At 44.9% G+C, this 20,981-nt stretch overlaps 1 protein-coding gene across 1 annotated transcript in view; it reads left to right on the top strand.

The window, feature by feature from the left end:
• The first annotated feature begins 2,884 nt into the window (after nucleotides 1-2,884).
• CHSY1 (chondroitin sulfate synthase 1) overlaps nucleotides 2,885-20,981 on the top strand; it is an 80,517-nt gene continuing 62,420 nt past the window's right edge. The window contains exons 1-2 of the mRNA XM_052659812.1: nucleotides 2,885-3,207; nucleotides 18,475-18,970. Of these exons, the coding sequence (XP_052515772.1) occupies nucleotides 2,885-3,207; nucleotides 18,475-18,970 (819 nt within the window). The remainder of the gene's footprint in view (nucleotides 3,208-18,474; nucleotides 18,971-20,981) is intronic.

Consider the following 20,981-nt stretch of genomic DNA (forward strand, 5'->3'; position numbering starts at 1 on the left):
CACTCCCATTGAGTCTACAGGTATGCAGCCAAGGCTGCTGACCTAGGAAATGACAGGGACCTAGGAGCCAGGAAATGGAGGGGGACAAAACATAATTCAAAAAACTAAAATCATGGCATCCAGTCCCATCACTTCATGGCAAACAGTTGGGGAAAAAATGGAAACAGTGACAGACTTTATTTTCTTGGGCTCCAAAATCACCGTGGATAGTGACTGTAGCCATGAAATTAAAAGATGCTTGCTCCTTGGAAGAAAAGCTATGACAAACTTTGATGGCTTATTAAAAAGCAGAGACATCACTTTGCCAACAAAAGTCCTTTCAGTCAAAGCTATGGTTTTTCCGATAGTCACGTATGGGTGTTAGAATTGGACCATAAAGAAAGCTGAACGCCGAAGAATTTATGCTTTCGAATTGTGGTGCTGGGGAAGAAGACGCTTGAGAAGCTGGTTCTCAAAACGTGTCTTAAGAAATCCATGGCACTTTTGTGTATGTGAAGACCCGACTCATTGGAAAAGACCCCGATGCTGGGAAAGTTTGAAGGTAGGAGGAAGAGGGGATGGCAGAGGATGAGATCGTTGGATGGCATCATTGACTCAATGGATGAGTCTGAGCAAGCTCCAGGAGCTAGTGAAGGACAAGGAAGCCTGGCATGCTGCAGTCCACAGGGTCGCAAAGAGCTGAACATGACCGAGTGACTGAACAACAACACACCATTTATGTGCTTTTTAAATCAGATTTTAGTCTAGATGAGGAAACAGAGAAGTTTAAAGCAAGTTAGAAAATATTGAAATCATTATGTCAAAAAATTGAACATCTGTACCTAGCTAGATTTGTGCTTTATGGACATCATTGTGAATTATGAGGCTGTTGCTGAATTTGGGGAACTTGGCATTTGTGGCTTATGGTCTAATTGGAAACCCCTTTGGCTGATTTTTGAGTCTCTAATTCATGGTTCTGCATTTTTCTCAAGACCACTGTTGGAATCCTGTGTTCACTGTATAATGAGTATTTTATTTTTAGATGTGGATCACCTACCCAGGGAGCCTGTGGGAAGGTGGGTAATGAACTATATCTGGCATAATTCACAAGTACCAAAGAAAGTGCTGATATCCAAAGAATACCAAGAGTGACCACTATTTAGCTGCAGAGATGATATCTCTCCTGTAAGATGGTACTTTAAATTGTGTATATTTCTTCATTTGGTCATCTTAGCAATGAAGAAAGATCCAAGGTTTGCCCAAGCATGCTTATTTTCTGTCCCTAATTCTTGGGTTCATTTGTTTAAATGACGGGAACCTGTCAGGCCGAGGGAACTACTGTGCTCTCTGGCAGTTTCATTAAAAAAAAAAAAAAAAAAAAAAACTCCGACACACTGGCGACTAAATAATAATAATTTACACAAATATTTGTTGTGTGGTCATTTCATCAGCTTTTTGTTACCTTAGCTGTTTTAAGAAGAAGTGCATAAAATTCAAAATCCATCATAGAGAAGCTGGTTCTCAAAAACTGTCTTTAGAAACCCAGGACACTTCTATGGATGGATGATGTTAAAACACAAAGACTCAGATTAGAGATACTAACTGATGGGTTTCTACAGAGAATGTAAAGAAAAAGCGTATTAGCACCATCTACCATTTCTTCAACATCCTTTAAATGCTGCTAGTGTTAGAAGGTTGGACACTGAGTATAGCTTTCTTTTTTTTTTTCTGTTTTTAGCTTAGAAACTAGTAGCAGAGAACAAGGTAGCTGAATTCACGGTTCATTCTGCAGTCATGCACGTTTCAAACGGTTCCTGAGCTGTTTATGCTACACACGCTCGCTCGTACCCACAGAGCTGCGGGAACAAAGATACAGTGTGAATCGGGAGGACGCAGGGAAGGTGGCCGGAGAGGTCCGCCCGGCTGAAGGGCTGGGCGTGGGGAGGCGGGTGTGTCTGAGGACAGTGTGTGCAGGAGGAACGCGCGGCTCGTCCTCCACGAGTGCGGTGTTCGAGGACCAAGAAGCCCCTTCCTAGAAATCCCTGATGAGATCCACGCTGGCGCAGCGTCTCGCGGCAGCCGGAGGCCGGGCGGAACGGCCTCGAGCCAGCGCCGCGCGCCGCGGCAGGGATGCCCCGGGCGGGGCGGGTAACGGGCGGCCGGGCGCCTCGCTCCCGGCCCCAGGCGGCGCCGCGCCCGACCCACGCCCCCTCCGCCCGGGGCCGCCGCAGACCGCGCGGGCGGGGCTCCGAGCTGGGCTTTCTTTTTCGGGCAAACTTTCGCCACGTGAACCGCCCCCCATTCACTGCTGCGCCAATCGCGCGGCGCGGACGGATCGCGAGCGGGGCCACGGCGCGCCGCCCCCTGCGCGCCGCCCCCTGCGCGCCGCCCCCTGCGCGCCGCCCCCTGCGCGCCGCCCCCTGCGCGCCGCCCCCTGCGCGCCGCCCCCTGCGCGCCGCCCCCTGCGCGCCGCCCCCTGCGCGCCGTGCGTGACGTGCGGCGCCCCCGCGGCGATGGCGCGCGGAGCCGGACGATGAGCAGCGGCCGCGCCGGCGCCGGCCACGGACATCAGCGTGCGGCGCGCAGCGCCAGCGGAGCCGAGCGCGCGGGCGGCGCCGCGCGGGGAGCCGAGCCGGCCGGGGGGCGCGGGGCGCGGGGCGCGGGCGGGGGGCCGCGGCCGGCGCGCGCTGGGCATGCTGCGCCCCTGAAGGCGGGGGCGCGCGAGCGGGACCGAGCGCCGGCGCGGGGCCTGCGGGCGGCCCGCGCTCCGCGATGGGCACGGCGGGCCCGCCGCAGCCGCGGCGCTGCCCGGGCGGGGCCGCGTAGGGCGGGCTGGCCTCGGCGGGCGGGCTGAGGGCGCGCGGAGCGGCGGCGGCGGCGGCCCGGCGGGCGGAGCGGCGCGGGCATGGCCGTGCGCGGCCGGCGCGCCTGGCTCAGCGTGCTGCTCGGGCTCGTGCTGGGTTTCGTGCTGGCCTCGCGGCTCGTGCTGCCCCGCGCCTCCGAGTTGAAGCGGGCGGGCCCGCGGCGCCGCGCCAGCCCCGAGGCTTGCCGGCCCGGGCAGGCGGCCGCGGTGCCCCTGGCCGGCGGGGCGCGCGGGGATGCGCGCGGGCAGCGGCTCTGGCCCCACAGCGAGGCCCAGGATGGCGTCCCGCGCGACAGGAACTTTCTCTTCGTGGGAGTCATGACCGCCCAGAAGTACCTGCAGACCCGCGCGGTGGCGGCCTTCAGGTGAGTCCCCGCTCCCGGGCGGCGTCCAGCATCCGAGCGCGCTGCCCCGCGGCCCGCGTGCGGCGCGCGCCTTTGCCTGCCTCCCAGACCCGGCGCTCGCTGGGTTTCCGTGGGGCCGCTGTGCCCCGTGGGGCGTGCCGGGCGTTGGCAGCGGGCTCAGGGGCGGTATAGCGAGCGCAGCGCTCAAAAGCAGGGGCTTTGGGGTCCAGCGGACCAGCGTGGCCCCTCTGGGTGTAGTCTTCACGCGGACTTTCTGCTCCGCGCTTCATCTTTTCTTGTCCTCGTCCTTTCCTTTGTTGAATGAGCACCACCGAACATTTCCAAACACCCATAAGAGTGTTTGGAAAACTCAGCACAATACTGGTGATTGTGGTGGCAGCGGGGGTTATTATTCGAGGCTCTGAAACCTGCACTTTTAGCCTTGCAGAACTAGAGCCTGTGTAAGTTGACTTGGTCAGAGGCCTTCCACTTTTAGTTTTCACTGTTGGAACCATTCTGGTAAATGGAAGGGGTACAGGCTGCACACTCAACCCCACCAGACTGTTTTGTAATTGGAAAGAGAACCTTTGGGAAAGCAGTTCTTGGCTCGTGGTAGATTTGTTGTTAACTAGCCCAGTTTAGTGACGTGTGTGTTATCCGGTATCTGGGTCCTAGTTGGCCATATGAGTCAGAAAAGTGGCTGGAATCATGTTCAGGATTAACAAAAGGATTAGCCAAAGTAATCTTTAGAAGAGTGAAAGAGAGATGATATTGGAATGAATTTGAGGTAGAAGAAGGATGTATTAATAGATTCAGTAAAGAGATTTAATGGAAACCTTATATGTGTGAAGTACAGAAATGCTTACTCTACAGATAACATTTGGTATTCATCCAACCACAGAGCAAACCAACCTGAGAGGTCTGCTGGGAATGGACTCTTAGAGCAGTCATTACTGAGAGAGGCCAAGCTGGTTGTTGTTCTTAATTTATAACCATCACCTTTATAACTTCAGCTTTTAACTGTAGTCCTGGTCTAAATTTTCAGGCATTAGATGTTGTGAAGAGAGAAGCATATTTGGGTCTCTGTTCCTCTAAAGGAGGAGGTAAAGGGTTGAAAAGGAAGGTAGAGAGCAGTAGAGAATGTCTGCCTTTTCAGTGCATTGATTCCCCATTCCTGTGTTTCCACTGGATCTTGTTTAAGTCCATGACCTAGGTTCTGCCAGAAGGGGACTGAGTGCCTGAAAAGGTTAGAAAAGGTAGCATAAATTTGACTAAGATCATGACTTGGAAGCAAACATGCAGATCATGGTTTTCTCCCAGATCTATTGAATTAGGTGGAGTTGTGCTTTTTGTTGTTTCGTGGTTTGTTTGTTTTTTTTTTGCCTTTGAAGTATAGTTGATTTACAGTGTTTTAGGTGTACATCAAAAACACATCTGATTTTTGAAAAAAGGAATATCTAATCAGAAATTGAGGATGAGCTATATACATTGTTTACAACATGGTTTTTAAAGTAAATCTATATGACTCCAATTTGATGACAAGTTCTTTGAAATCAAGTTTGGGACAGTTACCAAAGTGGTTTGTTCAAATATGGACATGTAACTCCCTGCCCCCCCCAAGCAAATACTTTTTCGTAGATAACAAAATCACAAACTAGAAGGGGTCCTGGTAACACCAGCAATACTCAGAAAATGATTTGCACACTGGATACTATTTAACACTTGGAAATGATCTTTCCCCAAACCCATGCTTGAGGCTCTATGCTTGGCCTCCTTTCCAAATCTCCTACCTCATCTTTTTTGGATGTAGGATTTTATCTCATTGTTTATTTTCTTTAAGGCAGCTAGGGAAAAGTAGAAACATAATTTGTCCTCTGGCCCTTCTTTGTGGAAGTTCTGCCTTTTTGATAAAACCCTTACTGGGAAATGGTATATTCTATACAGTCGTTCCGTCAGCTTTCCAGCATGCTTCTTCTGGTATCTCTCTGATCTTAAGTAGTCACATTAGTTGGAGCCTAGGGGTGGACCTGCCTTTCTAGTTAAGGTCCTCTCCTTCTCAGCTTGTCCACATTGTGATTAGACTGGCTGTAGGAGAGGACACAAGACGATTTTAGCCTTAAGGAACTTCTGGGGAAAGCCAAAATTGGGATGGAGGTTATAGGATGTAACTTATAATTATGGCTTTGCTGTGCTTTGCATCCTGGGCCAAAAGTCCGCACTCAGCTTTTAAACTGGAAATTTCATGCAGTATAAAAGTTGGCTTGACTCTTCTAGCACAGGGTAGAACTCTAGTTTGGCACTGAGTTCTACATTTCCGCTGAAAGGTGAATGTGTTCTTTACCGTAGGAAAAAAAGTCAATGTTTTTATTTTTGTTTATTAAAGTAAAAAATTTTGTTCGGCTTATAGGTTAAAGGAGATGGCAGTGTTTTTAGAAAGATGACACTATGATGTACTTTTATGCTAGGACATTGACAGTGTCAGAATTCAGATTTAGGGACTACTAACCGTCTGAGATTCAGAAAGGAGCTATAAAAGCCTTTGAAAAATTCAAGGAGATACACTTGTCTGCACTAAAGTTGGTACACTTAAGTGGTGGGAGAGCACCATCATTACCGACTTTTCAGTTCTGCCATATGCTTCCAGTGAGGAGAGGGAGCACCAATAGATGTTAGCAGTGCAGCTGAAAGCGGGCGAAGCAAAACAGTGTAACCTTCAGACAGGGCAGCAGTAGCGCTCCTTCATAGGCGCCGAGCAGATACTGTGGCTCTTACGTTCATGGGAGTGATCTTGGCTCATCAAATGATCCCATACACTTAGGATTCATCCCTTCGTTCAGCAGTATGTGCATGGTGCCTTGGGCCTGGACTCTGAATGTTTGGGAACACAAACGTGAAGATGCCTGTCCTCATGGAGCTTCTGCTCTAGTGAGAGGGACAGATACTTAAAAAGAGGGTTTCAGCTAGTGATGGTACTGTGGAACAAATAGAGCAGGGTGATGGCATGTCCTCTCCGTTAGATGTCTGGGGAACACCTCCGAGAATGTGGTGTTTGGGCTAAGATCTGGGAACGTCACGGATGAGTGTGCTTGGCAGAGGGAAGAGCTGGTAAATTATAAGACAGGAATCAGTTTGAAACTTGAAGAAGATCAATAAAAGAAAGAAGATGCGTGTCTGGTGTCATGGAATTTTACTCTAAGTGAATTAGAAAGCCTTTGGAGGTTTTGGGCTTCCCTGATAGCTCCGTTGGTAGGGAATCTGCCTGCAGTGCAGGAGACCCTGGTTCGATACCTGGGTCAGAAAGATCTGCTGGAGAAGGGATAGGGTACCCCCTCCAGAGTTCTTGGGCATCCCTTGCGGCTCAGCTGGTAAAGAATCTGCCTGCAGTGCGAGAGACGTGGGTTCAATTCCTGGGTTGGGAAGATCCCCTGGAGGAGGGAAAGGCTACCCACTCCAGTATTCTGACCTAGAGAATTCCACGGACTCTGTGGTCCGTGGGGTTCCAAAGAGAAGGACACAACTGAGCAACTTTCACTTGGACGGTTTAGATGGGAAAGGGAGGGGCTTGCATTATATTCTGAAAAGTTAATTCATGCTATTGTGTGAATAGGTTGTGGGGCAGCAAGGAGCTGTTAGGAGGTGGTCTAGGTGAAGATGGTTGGGATGGAGAGAGGATCATTTCCCCATGAAATATGTAGGAGCCAGAGTTTGGGACATGTTGACAAAATGCTTCAGAGGCCGTGAAGCAGAGAGGAATTCAGGATAATTTGTAGGATTTCGCCTTGAAAGAAAGGGTGGGTGGAGGTGTCATTTATTGAGATGGGGAAAACTAGAGGAGGAATGAATTTAGGGGGAAGGAGGTAAGTCAGCAGAAATCTGGTTTTGTACAGGAGCAGGTGGATGTGTCCTTAGTTTTATAAACATAATGAATTTTAAAAGGAATTGAGAACAGATTTATATCTGAAGTGATTACAGTGTTGGAACTCTGAAGCTGTCTTAAACTAAAATTCCCTTAGGGTTCTGGATAGGGTGGTGTTCTACAAGTCAATATGTAAGATTTTTTTTTTTTTTTCCACTCATCTGTAAAATATTTGTATTCTAGGTAATTTCACTTTAAAATGGTTCTGTGATTCTTCTAAAGTAATTTAGTGTGCTGGTTAGTGATAGTTCATTAGAGTCTCCGGCTGGGTTCATTATATCTTACTGTTACTAGCTGCAATTTTTTTTTTTCATGTTTTTCTTAGTTACATAATCTGATATACAGAAGTTAGACGTTCATGTAATTCAGTCTCTTCCTTTCAGGAAGCGCAGAAAGTTTATTGCCCTGGAGAGATTTTTTTTTTTTTTGACTGTGCTTCTCAGCTTGTGGGATCTTAGTTCCCCAACCAGAGATCATGGCTATTTGCCCTGCACTGGAAGTGTGCAGTCTTAACTGGTGGACAACCAGTGAAGTCCCAAGATTTTTTTAAGGAGCATTATTCTCAATTTAGAAGGGGTACAAATCATCTCATCATCATTTTCACCCCAAATGATACATTGTCTCAGCACCACCTGGTAAATAAGCTCCCATTTCCCTACCAGTTTGAAATGCCATCTTCATCATACTCAAGATTCTTGGGTATCTTTTTGGACTTCCTGTTTTGATTCATTGATCTTTCTGTCTGTTCTTGTTCCAGTACCACCCACTGAAATTATTGAAGATTGAAAAATATTTTAATATCCGGTAGACAAGTCCCCTTTGTTACTCTTATGTTTCAAACATTACTTGGCTACACTTACCTGTTCTTGCTGAGAGAGTTTTGGTGCTATTTGGATTTTTTTTTTTTTAATTAATGGTTTGATTTTTTAAAATTTGTATTTAGATTTCAGTCCGTTTTTATGCCCTGAACACTAAACTAATACAGCGCTATCTATTTATCTTGACTCTTGCTTCCCCTGGGCTGAAGATGGGGAGCTGATTTGTTCTTTTTCTCAGAATAGAGAGGTGGATGGTTTCCCTTCTTTGCCCCAGGAGTGATAAAGGGTGCTCTTAAACATTAGCATCCGTTTATAGGGAATTATGGGAAGAAAGTTCGAGAAACACTAGGTTTAGATACAGGAATCTTATTGCAAGATGTTTTATCAATTAATGGCCTCTTCTGATGTTTTAAATGAAGGCAAACTGTTCCTTTTCCCAGTCTCCATGAGCAGATCTGAGAGTTCCTTCTTTTTTGAATGCTGTAAACCATGTTTATCTTGAAACAGTTTAGAGCAGTGCTTGCTTTCTTAGAATTCAGTTTGGCAAAAAATTACTGAAAGCCTTCTATAGTCAAAATAATTAACATGTAAGTGAACTTTTGGGGGCACAACCCATTTCACATTATAAATTACCTGTATAAGAAAACTGATGAAAATTATGGTCCTGAAAATGAGTTTAATGTTATGTATCATGGCTCCAGATCTGGATGTCTCCAAACAGAATATTCCAAGGATAGTTTGGTTGTCAATAGAAGATAAACACGATTGTGTTTTTGTTGCATTGGCAATTTCATTTTTTTTTCCCATTCATTAGTTAAGCTGCAGTTTTTGAAAGTAGATTAATAATTCCATTCTTGTGGAATTAATTGTCTAGGGAAGGAAGCAAATGATACTGTTGAATGAAAGGGATCGCAAGGTGCCTGGACTTGTTACTGTGTGGATGCAGAAGAGAGAGGTCTGCACTGACTTACGAAGGGGATTGAAGAAGGTCTCCCTCACAGTCTTACCCCTCTTCCCTTGCATAGTCTTGAAGGATGAGCTGGAGTTTCTGAGGCAGACACAACAGGTTTCTGGAAATGTGAAATAGCAGGAGTTAGTGAAGGGATGATGAGAAAGAACAGTTCATTGGGACTGGGACCTGAGATCTAGCAATTCCACTAGAAATGTTTCCAAAGGAATTTAGAAATGTGCTCAAACATGTATTCTGTGAAGTGGGAATTGCAAGAAGCTTTGGTGTCCTGCATTAGGAACGCCACACCATGATTGGTTTCTCCAGTTTCTCCATTTTGTGATGTGCTTCTCTAATCTTAAAAAATAGTGTGGCTGAATATGTTGATCGGAATGAAGAAAAGTTCATAATATATCTAAATGAGAGTGGGTTTTAAAACTGTATGCCAAGTATGAGACCATTTTTAAAATCAAATGAAATGTTTCTTTTTCTGTGATACAGAAAAGAAAGTGTAAAAGATATACATACCATGATACTGAATGATTTTTCATATTCTGGGCCCTTTTTGTATTTTTGAGTTTTTCTGCAGTGAGAAGTTATTTTATTATAAAGCTACATGACTATAGTTTTTTTTTAAAGCAGAGAGGTGACAGCTCTTGGGAGGAAGTATGAATGCAGTTTTGAGCGTGTTAATTGCAGGTATCTGCCGGACTGCTGGGCACAGGCGGTGTGTTGGCCCTGGGTTCCCTGGGGTTTGAGGTCAGGGCCATTCTTGTTTCAGTAAATGACAGTTATTCCTGCCCCAAAATGTAGGGATAACACATTTATGTGGTGTTACTATAACTGTATTTCATCAGTTACTGTATCTGTACACTTCCAGAGGATACTGAGGAGAATCAGGTGACAGCGTTTTTAATGTGAGGGCTTCTGTGTATTCATAGTATTCTCTGCCTGCATCTTCTGTCAATGTCTTTTTGGCTTCTGGTTCTGGATGAAATTGGAGGAATGAGAAACTTAGTTACAATGTAAAAGAAGCGAAACTAGGGCTTGGCTGGTGGTCCAGTGGTAAAGAATCCACCTTACAATGCAGGGGACACCTGCTGGATCCCTGTTCTGGGAATATCCTCCGTCCGGAGGAGCATCTGAGCCCGGAGGAGCATCTGAGCCCGTCTGGCACAGCAGCTGAGCCAAGCCACGGCGGTGAGAAGCCTGTGCCCCGCGACAGAGAGCCGCCCCTGCTCGCCACAGCTGGAGAAAGCCTGTGTGTGGCAACAAAGACCCTCCATGGCCAAAAGATAAACAAATCTTTTTAGAACAAGGTAGCGAAACTGTTCATCTCACCTTAATTGTGTCATGAACTGAAGTGTTCATGGCTACTATATTTGTTCTGTAGTTAAGTACATTTTTCTGTGGATGATTAAAAATGAGGTGGTCTGCTCTGATTTGATGTCAACTCTGGGCTTGCAAAGCCTGAGGATGATTGAAAATGTAGCTGTTCATGCCATTAAAATGATTGCTTTGTAAACTGAACCTAGATGCAACCTAATACCAGAAAATAATTGGGCAGGATTCGGAGTGACAAAGGGACCCAAAGACAGAATGAAAGTTTCAGGAAATTAGTTTTGAATGAAGTCTTCTGGCCTTTGAAATCTGCCCAAACTGTGAAGGTATCCTTCGATGGGCAGGTCTTAGCCAGGCAGACAGATGACATGGGAGGCAGTGACTGAAACGGGTATAAGGCTGTCTCCTTATCTGTGATGCCTGTTTTCTCAGCTGGGGTTTCCCTGGTGGCTCAGATGGCAAAGAATCCGCCTGCAATGCTGGAGACCTGGGTTCAGTCCCTGGGTTGGGAAGATCCGCTGGAGAAGGACATGGCAACCCTCTCTAGTATTCTTGCCTGGAGAATCCCCATGGGCAGAGGAGCCTGGCGGACTGCAGTGCCTGGGGTTGCAAAGAGTCTGCACGACTGAGGGACTCGGCACAAACACGGAGCAGCGGAGGAGGGACTGCAGAAGGGATGTGGGTAATAACCTGGGAGAGCAGTGTGACGTGTGCAAGCCAGTGGACGTGTTAGAGTCAGACCTCACTGGTGGCCTGGCTTCCACGTTTTTAGCTGTGTGATCTTGGGCAAGTTACTTACCTGGCTCTGAGCCTCAGTCTCCTTCTCTGTAAAAGGTGGGTCTCGGTACCTCTCACATCTCGTGGCGTTGTCGTAAGTGTGAGTGTCTGATGCCCTCAGCGTGCACTGCCCCTTACGCCGTAACTGTTACGTTGTTGATGATTGTGAAGCAGGCTTGATGCCAGGAAGCACTCCAGCAGAAGACGACGACTGGCTTCACAGGAGTTGGCTGTGGGTTCAGGGTGGTTTCAAACAACGCTGATTTTTTTTTTCTTAAAATTACATTTGAAAACTTAATTTTGTTTATGCATGGTTAAGAATTAGTTGTGTGTTTACACTTTTTAAGTGTAAGCAGCAAAATATAAACTTATAGCTTTCTAAAAGTAGCTAAGACTTGAAGCTTGGAAATGGACCACAGGGTCAGAATTTATCTTCTGCTATTAACACTCCGAAGTTTAACTATTGTGTTTCATGGATGGCGTATTTGTGGTCTCTGTTGATAAGTGTTTCTGTTGTTTGCTGTGAATCTAGGCCCAAAGATGTTGCCTCCTGGGCTTGTGCCCAGGCCATTGTTGAGGTGGGAAGCTGTCATCCACCCTCCAGCAGCTTTATTGGGTGGGGGAGCTCTTTAATGTTTGATTTTAGCTTAAGTCTAGTTTTCAGGATTAATGGTAAGTGGTCTAATATGATTTTCCCTTTAAAAAATTTTCCCAACATTTGTGATCCCTGTTATATACTTCCCCACCCGCTTCCGAAAGACTTTGAGATTGCTCATGTCATACGGTCATAGCAGCGAGGCAGTTAAACATTTAAAAAGAGGAAGCCACATACCGGAAACCACATGCATAGAAGAGGGTAGCTGCAGCTCAGTACTCTGACTGCAGTGCTCCTGGAGGTAATGGGCTGAATAAGGCTTGTGGTCTCCTGCCAGGGACATTCCTTCAGTTCCGGGAGAGGCTGTGAGTCCTCACTGGGTAGCCTGCCTGGGAAGCCCTCCTTGTTCTCCAGGCCTGTGGCTGCTCTGACTGGCAGTCTAGAACTGTCCTTCATGGGCTTTTTTGGGAGGTTGAGCTAAGACTGCTGCTCCATCGCATTGTGCCTCCTGTAAGGGTGCTCCAGACCTTTGCTCCATTTCTTTGTCGTAGACGCAGGGGAGAAACTTCCTTGAGGTCTTAGTATCTAGAATCATTATCCCACTTGACCCTGAACAGTGGAGCTCAGTCTTGTGACTCCTCTCGGTTGCCTGCTGAAAGACTTACAACTAAATTTGGTGCCGTGTTAGCGGACGTAGAGGACGTGTGACAACTGATGAGGTCTCGCCCCTTGAGCTCACTGGGTAATCACGGTCATGGGTACTGAGGTGGGCAGGCAGCCCCTACCCTGAGTTTGTCCTCTCTGGTGCAGGTACCACCTTCATGCCTTGCTCCAACTTTCCGACTTTTGTTTTTCTTTTGCCTAATTGTTTGATTATTCTTTTCATCTTGTATGCATTTTGGTTAAGTTGTCTTAATCCTTTCTGTAATAGGGAAGAATATAAATGTGTACATTTAATTACACAAGCATAATTACAGGAGCCAAACATCCTGGAGTGTGAAGTCAAGTGGGCCTTAGGAAGCATCACTGCAAACAAAAAACTAGTGGAGATGATGAAATTTCAGCTGAACTATTTCAAATCCTGAAAAATGATGTGGTTAAAGTGCTGTACTCAGTATGCCAGCAAATTTGGGAAACTCAGCAGGGCCCATAGTACTGGAAAAGGTCAGTTTTCATTCTAGTTTCAAAAAAGGGCAATGCCAGAGAATGTTCAAACTACTTCACAGTTGTACTTACTTCACGTGCTAGCAAGGTAATGCTCAAAAATCCTTTAAGCCAGAGTTCAGCAGTACATGAACTGAGAACTTTCAGATGTTCAAGCTGGATTTAGAAAAGGCAGAGGAACCAGAGATCAAATTGCCAACATCTGTTGGGTCACGGAAAAAGCAAGGGAATTCCAGAAAAACATCTGCTACTGCTTCCTCAATTAAAATACCTTACCTGCCTCCTGCGAAACCTGTATGCAGATCAAGAAGCAACAGTTAGAACCAGGCATGGAATAACAAGCTGCTTCAAAATCGTGAAAGGAGTATGTCAAGGCTGTATATTGTCAGCCTGCTTATTTAACTTCTATGCAGAGTGCATCATGCAAAATGCCAAGCTAGATGAATCACAAGCTGGAATCAAGATTGCTGGGAGAAATATCAATAACTTCAGATATGCAGATGACACCACCCTTATGGCAGAAAGTGAAGAGAAATTGAAGAGCCTCTTGAAGAAAGTTAAAGAGGAGAGTGAAAAAGCTAGCTTAAAACTCGACATTCAAAAAACTAAAATCATGGCATCTGGTCCCATCACTTCATGTCAAATAGATGGGGAAATGATGGAAACAGTGACAGACTTTATTTTCTTGGGCTCCAAAATCACCGTGGATGGTGACTGCAGCCATGAAATTAAAAGACGCTTGCTCCTTGGAAGACAAGCCATGACCAGCATAGACAAACAGCATTACAAAGCAGAGGCATCACTTTGCCAACAAAGGTCCACCTAGTCAGAGCTATGGATTTTCCAGTAATCATGTATGGATGTTGAGAGTTGGACCATAAAGAAGGCCGAGTGCTGAAGAACTGATGCTTTTGAACTGTGGTGTTGGAGAAGACTCTTGAGAGTCCCTTGAACTGCAAAGAGATCCAACCAGTCCATCCTAAAGGAAATCAGTCCTGAATATTCATTGGAAGGACTGATGCTGAAGCTCCAATACTTTGGCCACCTAATGCAAAAAGCCAGCTCATTGGAGAAGACTTTGATGCTAGGAAAGATTGAGGGCAGGAGGAGAAGGGGACTACAGAGGGTGAGATGGTTGGATGGCGTTACTGACTCAGTGAACATGAGTTTGAGCAAAGTCAGGAAAATAGGGAAAGACAGGGAAGCCTGGCCATGGGGTTGCAAAGAATTGGACGTGACTGAGGGACTGAACAAACAAACAAACCTATCAATTCGTAGGGGAAAACTATATTCTCCCTTCCTTCCTTGACTAGAAATTGCAAAGTGATTTGATCATGAGTCCTTTCAAACTTACACTGTAACCATCAGACCACATATGTAATAGTGATTTGGGGCAACTCACAGAAAATCTCCCCTTATTTATAAAACTTAATATCAACTTTTAAAGCTTAGAAAATGTGAAAGAAAAGTACTCAATCTGACGCCATTTTTCTCTTAGTTTTTTCCCCATTGAATAGAGCAAAAAGTATTACACAAGTATATTATCTCTTGTCAAATTCTGTTTCTTTGGATGCTTTTTAGTTTGAAGCTTTCCCTTGGACTTAATTTTTTTTGTTTTTTCTGTATTTGTTGTAGAAAACATGAAGAAAAGTAAATCCCTTCTGATCCTCTATCCAAAAACAACTACAGTAAACACTTTGGGGTAGAGTTGTACATTATTTCACTTTCTGTGTGTACTTCTGTTCCTCTATTAATCCATATCACAGGTATTCTATTGCTTGCTTTTAAAAATTAGCCACATGAATGTATACCCAGGACAGTACTCATACTGTAGATGTGGTTTTGTACAGAAATGTATTTTGTGCAGTTTTTCTTAAAGTGACATAAATAGAGATGGAGACTTTTATTAAATCCCAATTCAGCAAAGGCATTCCTCGGCGAAGCTAACGTTGTCCAGCCGTGTGACTTCACTGTGACTTAACTCGGTATAGGGGCAGGGTTTAGAAGCCTGGAGGAAAGGAAGATTATTGACTTGGCATTCACAGACTTCAGTTATCTTGTCTGCTTTAGCAAGAGTTGGTTATCAGCTCATTGAAAAGTGAGCTTTCTGGCAGGGACCCATTCAAATGTTCTGTGGTTTCAATTAAGTAGGAGCTCTTTCCCCCCAGTTACAAATGTGTTGATGGCAAAGTTGATGTTTGCTTATGAAAATTAAGGTTGCTAACCTGTTTCTGTCTCAGAAAGGGGAGGGCAGTTTGCTTCTTCAGTAGCATTTTCTTCATTTCTTTGGAATTATCGATGCCCTCACCTTGGTTCCCCTAGGGTGATGAATCATGATTTGTGTTCCAGAACTCTTTAACTTTTTGGAGCTAGTTAAGCTAAAGGTATCCTAAGTTAAAAGATAGTAATTTATCGAGATTAAAGGATTTACAACAACTTCATATTGAGAGATTTCCCTCAAATCACCAGCCATCTAAGCAAAAGGACAGCATGAGATTTTTCCATGGGTCACCTGAGGAAAAGATAGTAATGGTTGGTGTTATCTTAAAGCTGCAGAGAGGCTTTCAAAGATGGTTTAAAGTTAGATTGTCTGTTTTTAAAATTAATTGCTTGCTCTTCCTGGACACATTAACGCCATTCAGGTTACAGTTCAAGCATCAATCATGTCACTGATGGTTGTGCCGCTAAGGCTTCCGTCTCTGTATTCTCTGTGGGGCAGCCATGGGAAGCAGAGCCAGACCAAATGGGTTTTATCCTCAATTTAGTATGAAGGACTGCGGAGTTTTAAGCGAGAGCGCTTTTACAGTTTAAAGTCTTTTTAGACTTGCACCCTGATGTTCTCTTGAGGTTCATGATATGCTAGAACTTGTCATGTAGCTTCAGTGTCAGGTTTTTAGCCAGAAATAAGAGGAGCAGCATTTATCTCTGTGCTTTCACTTCGGGGTGTAATCTTGAGGCCGACTGTCCAAGTTCAGCCCACAGTTTCCTCTCTCTCTCATTTTTATTTCAGTACCTTATTTTATTTGCAAACTCTTGTCTTCCCTAATGAGTCACACCTGTAGACTTGCTTATCTCACGCCAGGCTGGCGTTTTTAGCTATAATAATCCACTTAACCCTCACCCCAACCCTACAAAGCAGATATTTTTTATTATCCCCGGTTCACAGATAAGGATAGTGAGGCACAGAATATTTTGCCCAAAGTGAGGGCAGGATTCTCATCCCAACAGCCTGATTCCTGAGTCCGTGCTTTTAGCCATCACACATCATATTGTGTCTTGAGAGCAGGTTTTTCCTGTGGAGGTAGACGTTGTCTTACAGCCCCTGTATTCCAGACAATCCCATGATGCTTTAGTATTTTAATGGCTTCTGGGACTGACTACTTTAGTACTACTTTGAACTTGGTCTGTGTTGTTAATCACAGAAGCAGTTGGATGGAAGCTAAAGCTAAATTGATTTTATTCATTACCCTTTTAAAATCAGTTGTGAGATACTACAGACTATTTAGCTTCAAATTGCATTTCAAAAGTAGCATGAATGGTAGTATATTTCAACTCAAGTATGCCTGTGGATTTTACCTCTTAATAATTGCATTCTAGTTGTGTTCTGATAAAATTGGTTTCTTTGTGCACATAGGAATATTAATGTGGCTCTCTTGGAAAGTTTTTAAAGATAAGAAACAAGTGGTTTCTTCCCTTTAGCATGCCCACACATGTACAAAGGTATTTTTCAGTCACTTACTTCACACGGGTGACCAGTGTTTACTGAACACTGTTACATGCCAGGGACTGATGTATGAGTTATATTTTGTGTAGGTTGGGGCTGATTGCCATTTTAAAATGGACTTTCTCTTTATGGGAGGGGTTGATTTCTCTTTACATTAATTGCCTCATTCCTGCTATGTTTGCATACTTCTTTTCAGGAGCACATCATTTGTGAAAATGTAGTACCCTGGTATATTTTCTGTAGTCCAGTCAGGTTTCATTTATGCCAGATTCTTTGTTAAGGGTTCTATAACTGGCATAAGACCTGTAGGTCCATTTTAAATCCATAGGCGTTAAGGGAAAAACATTACCAGGTGGCACTATTGGTAGTGAAAAGGCCAGTGCAGGAGACAGAAGAGGTGCAAGTTCGAGCCCTGGGTTGGAAGGATCCCCGGGAGGAGGGCATGGCAACCCACTCCAATATTCTTTCCCGGAGAATCCCATGGACAGGAGCCTGGTGGGCAACAGTCCATAGGGTTGCAAAGAGTTGGACACAGCTGACGCGACTTAGCACTCATTACAACACAACTGCTGTACTGTATACATTCTAAGATGGGCATTGTTTTCACATTTTAGCATCTCTGAAGTGAAGGTGCATTTTACGGTTGCTGGCATTATGTGATTACAACTGGCAGTATAGGCATATCTCATAGTTACACTGAAAATTTGTAGCTGCTGCAGAAAAACAAGTATCACAAGAATGCAAGTCACACAGTTTGTTTTGACTTCCCACTGCACAGAAAAGTTACATTTATGCTATACTGTGGTCTTTTAGGTGTGCAGTGTCACCATGTTTAGAAACCAATGTACATACGCTGATTCAAAAATATCGCTGAAAATGCTCACCGTCATCTGAGCCTACAGAGAGCAGGAGTCTGTTTTCCGTTGACTTTCAGTTGTTTTTCACTATAATAAATACAGTTGTAACAGTCACCTACAATAAGACTATATTGGAAAGAACATCATTTGGAAACTATGCTTTTTGACTGTATTAAGGCTAAATGTATGGTTTCATTTATTCTCTATGATATGTTTTTCCTAGAAGTCGTTTGTATATAAATGTATTTTTGTAGCTAGACTACTTCAACTCTTTATGTAGCATAAAGAAAGCATAAGGAAAAATGTAATCTGATGGCCTTAAATCTGTTGTTTGGCAGCAGAATTTGTCACTGTTTTCTCTTAATTGACCCCTAATGTTTCCTCTGGCAGTGGGATGAGCAGTTTCCTATGAAAGGCATATGTTCCAGAGCTCAGGGCCCTTCACCTTGACGCCAGCGGCTTCCTGCTGTTTTAAAGCAGAAAGGCCCCATCGCTGGGGGGCTGTCATGCCCTGCAGTTTTCCCCTGCTCTGCCCCCAAGACTGCCCCTGCGCTCTGGGCCTGCTGCACCCTTGAGGTTCCCCCACCGCAGGGAAGCAGTCCCTCCTCCGCTCTGGTTCGCATCGTTTCTGTGCTCGCCTTTCCCTTGGAGAGAGATGTGTATCTGCCCTCCTGTTGACTGCGCTTCAGCTGGAGGATCTGTGATTTGCTAACCACTGCATCCCTGTGGCCCAGCACATACTTGGCACTTGATGAGCGTTCCAAGAAAATGTGTTGAATGAACAATTTTATTTTATTTTTTAATCTTTTGTTTTATAGAGCAGAGGGTTTTATAGGTAGGGAGTCGGTAGTATCAGAAACTTAACCTGAATATGTAGACTTCGACTTTCCAGCCTTAGCCAAAACATAGCTATCTGGGAAATATTTTAATATTAGTCATTCTGTTTTGTTGGGATTCCTTTGAAAACAAGTTAGAACTTTGCAATACCCGGTGGTGTGGGCTTCTGTTAAGGAGAAGCAAGCATATCGAGTAGCTTTTTGTCATCCTTTTGAATGTACAGTGATTCACCGTGAGTCGATATGGGAATTTATAGAAATGGGAAGCTTGGAATGAGCTGTTCCCTCACTGATGTTTATTTTAATTCCAGGACGTGGTCCAAGACAATTCCTGGGAAAGTTGAATTCTTCTCCAGTGAGGGTTCAGACACATCGATCTCAATTCCAGTAGTGCCGCTACGGGGCGTGGACGACTCCTACCCGCCCCAGAAGAAGTCTTTCATGATGCTCAAGTACATGCACGACCACTACTTGGACAAATACGAATGGTTTATGAGAGCAGATGATGATGTTTACATCAAAGGAGACCGTCTGGAGAGTTTTCTGAGGAGTTTGAATAGTAGTGAACCCCTCTTTCTTGGGCAGACGGGACTGGGCACCACGGAAGAAATGGGGAAGCTTGCTCTGGAACCTGGCGAGAACTTCTGTATGGGGGGGCCTGGTGTGATCATGAGCCGGGAAGTTCTCCGGAGAATGGTCCCACACATCGGCAAGTGCCTCCGGGAAATGTATACGACCCACGAGGACGTTGAGGTGGGAAGGTGCGTCCGAAGGTTTGCAGGGGTGCAGTGCGTCTGGTCTTACGAGGTAAGAACAAGAAGAAAATCTGTTGATTTTGTCATTAGTTCTGGACCAGTCATAGGAAACTCTGATAATGTCCTCCTTAACACTTAACATTTGGTACTAAGTTATATATTTTTACCTTAGTTCTTTTGAGTTCTCTCTTATTACCTTTTCTCTTAGCTTTTAAATTTACCTTCTGTACTTTGGTCCTAAAATTTTAGTTAATGATGGCATTTGGGACCCAAAGAAAAGGGTTAATACAGGTCACGGTGATACTTTCATGATTTTCCTGAAGACTCGTTTATTCTGACCTCTGATTCTGCAGACGTGATTTGTGAGAGTGTCCTTTTTTCTTCCAAAGGCCTGACGCCTCTCATCTGGTCCTGCTGACCGCATAGTTTAGAGACTTACATGTTTTGAATTCATAAAATGAGTAATAATGTAAAACAACCAACAGTATTTGGGTTTGCATTTATTTTAAACCTTGACTTTTTTACAGTTACTAAGATCTGGAAGTTTGTAATATAGTTTTCCTTTCAACATAGGCAGTTTATGAGTTATATTATGATACATAAGTGCGATTTTAGAAAGAAATCTACTTGGAGATGTTTTCTTTTTAATAGTTCTGGAGAATATGAGTTAGCTTTTGACTTTCTTGTGTTTATTGGCAGATGTTCACCTCTTGCCTGCAGTTGCAGGATATGATATTAGTCAGAATGGAAAAAATTATTTAGGTTGTGTTGTGTTTAGATGGATAAACTACTGATAGTTGTGAGGCACAGAGGGAATTGCTAGACCTTTGCCCAAGAAAAAGAAACGCAGCTTCAGATGTAAACTGTTAGCCTGTCTTCAGAGTTAATTTTCTGAAGTGCTTATGTGAAGAAATGGTGTTCTTGCCTGTACTTGTCTTTCCCCCGGACTCCTTTTGAAATGTCTCCTAATCATACTGTTTCTTTCGGTTAAACTTTCAGGGAAGTGGACACTTCCAAGGACACAGGAGGTAGTCTTCCTACAGTCTCCAATGATAAAAGTTGCCCTTTAAGTCAGAATGTCATCCGAGTGAACGCTGTCATCTCTGCTTCTTCCCCTGCCTCCCCATCCACCAGCTGTTGCTCCCGGAATCGAAGGGGGATTCAGTTTTCACGGATTTTTGCTGCTAGGAAAGCTATTTGGGAATTCTGTGGAGTTTTAAACAAAATACAGCTGATGATATTCTTGCATTTTCCTCATCCTTAATTAAGTAGTTTTAACTTTAACATGTTTCATTATGCTTAAAATGTGTAATGCCCTCTATATTGTGGAGTGGTTTATACTGCCCCTGAACTCTGAGGAGCTAGCCTTCTTGCTAGAGATGTAGAGGATAGGCCTGCCTTTGAGGTGTGCCACGTGCGTGCCAAGTCGCTTCCGTCCTGTGTACCTCTTTGCGACCCTACGGACTGTAGCGCGCCAGGCTCCTGTCTTCATGAGGTTCTCCAGGCAAGAGTGCTGGAGTGGGCTGCCGTGCCCTCCTCCAGGGGATCTTCCCAGTGCAGGCATGGAACCCGTGTCTCTCCTATCGCCTGCACTGGTGGGCGGGTTCTTTACCGCTGACACCGCCTGCCAAGCGCGTCTGTCTCAGTGTTGCCACACTGTTAGACCTTATAGGCTGCTGGTAGGCACCAACGCTCAGTGCACTGAGTTATCAAGAACTCAGACTTAACATTAATGCCGAGATGGAGGGAGAAAGTATTATCCTGAGGTTGTAGGGGTTGGGAGCCAGTTTGAGGGGCTATTTCTCTTTTTACCATGTGATTGCCAAAGTTTTGTAAGGCCTGAAGTGAGGGTGCTGGAATCATCCCATCTGTATACTTGGAACTGCTGGTTAGACTTGATGGGTCTGGTAAATGACCTTATTAAAAAAGGGCCTGGTGGGGGAGGAAGCTCCCTTCACTGCTTGTGTGACCGTCACTGCTTGTCCCTGCCCAGGAGCTCCTGAGTCACCTTGGATGCAGGCCCCACTCCTCTGCATTTCTCTGAAGCCTGAAGACAGTTTTTT

The sequence above is a fragment of the Budorcas taxicolor genome, chromosome 21 (genome assembly GCF_023091745.1).
Source record: "Budorcas taxicolor isolate Tak-1 chromosome 21, Takin1.1, whole genome shotgun sequence".
In the NCBI taxonomy this organism is placed as follows: Eukaryota; Metazoa; Chordata; class Mammalia; order Artiodactyla; family Bovidae; genus Budorcas; species Budorcas taxicolor.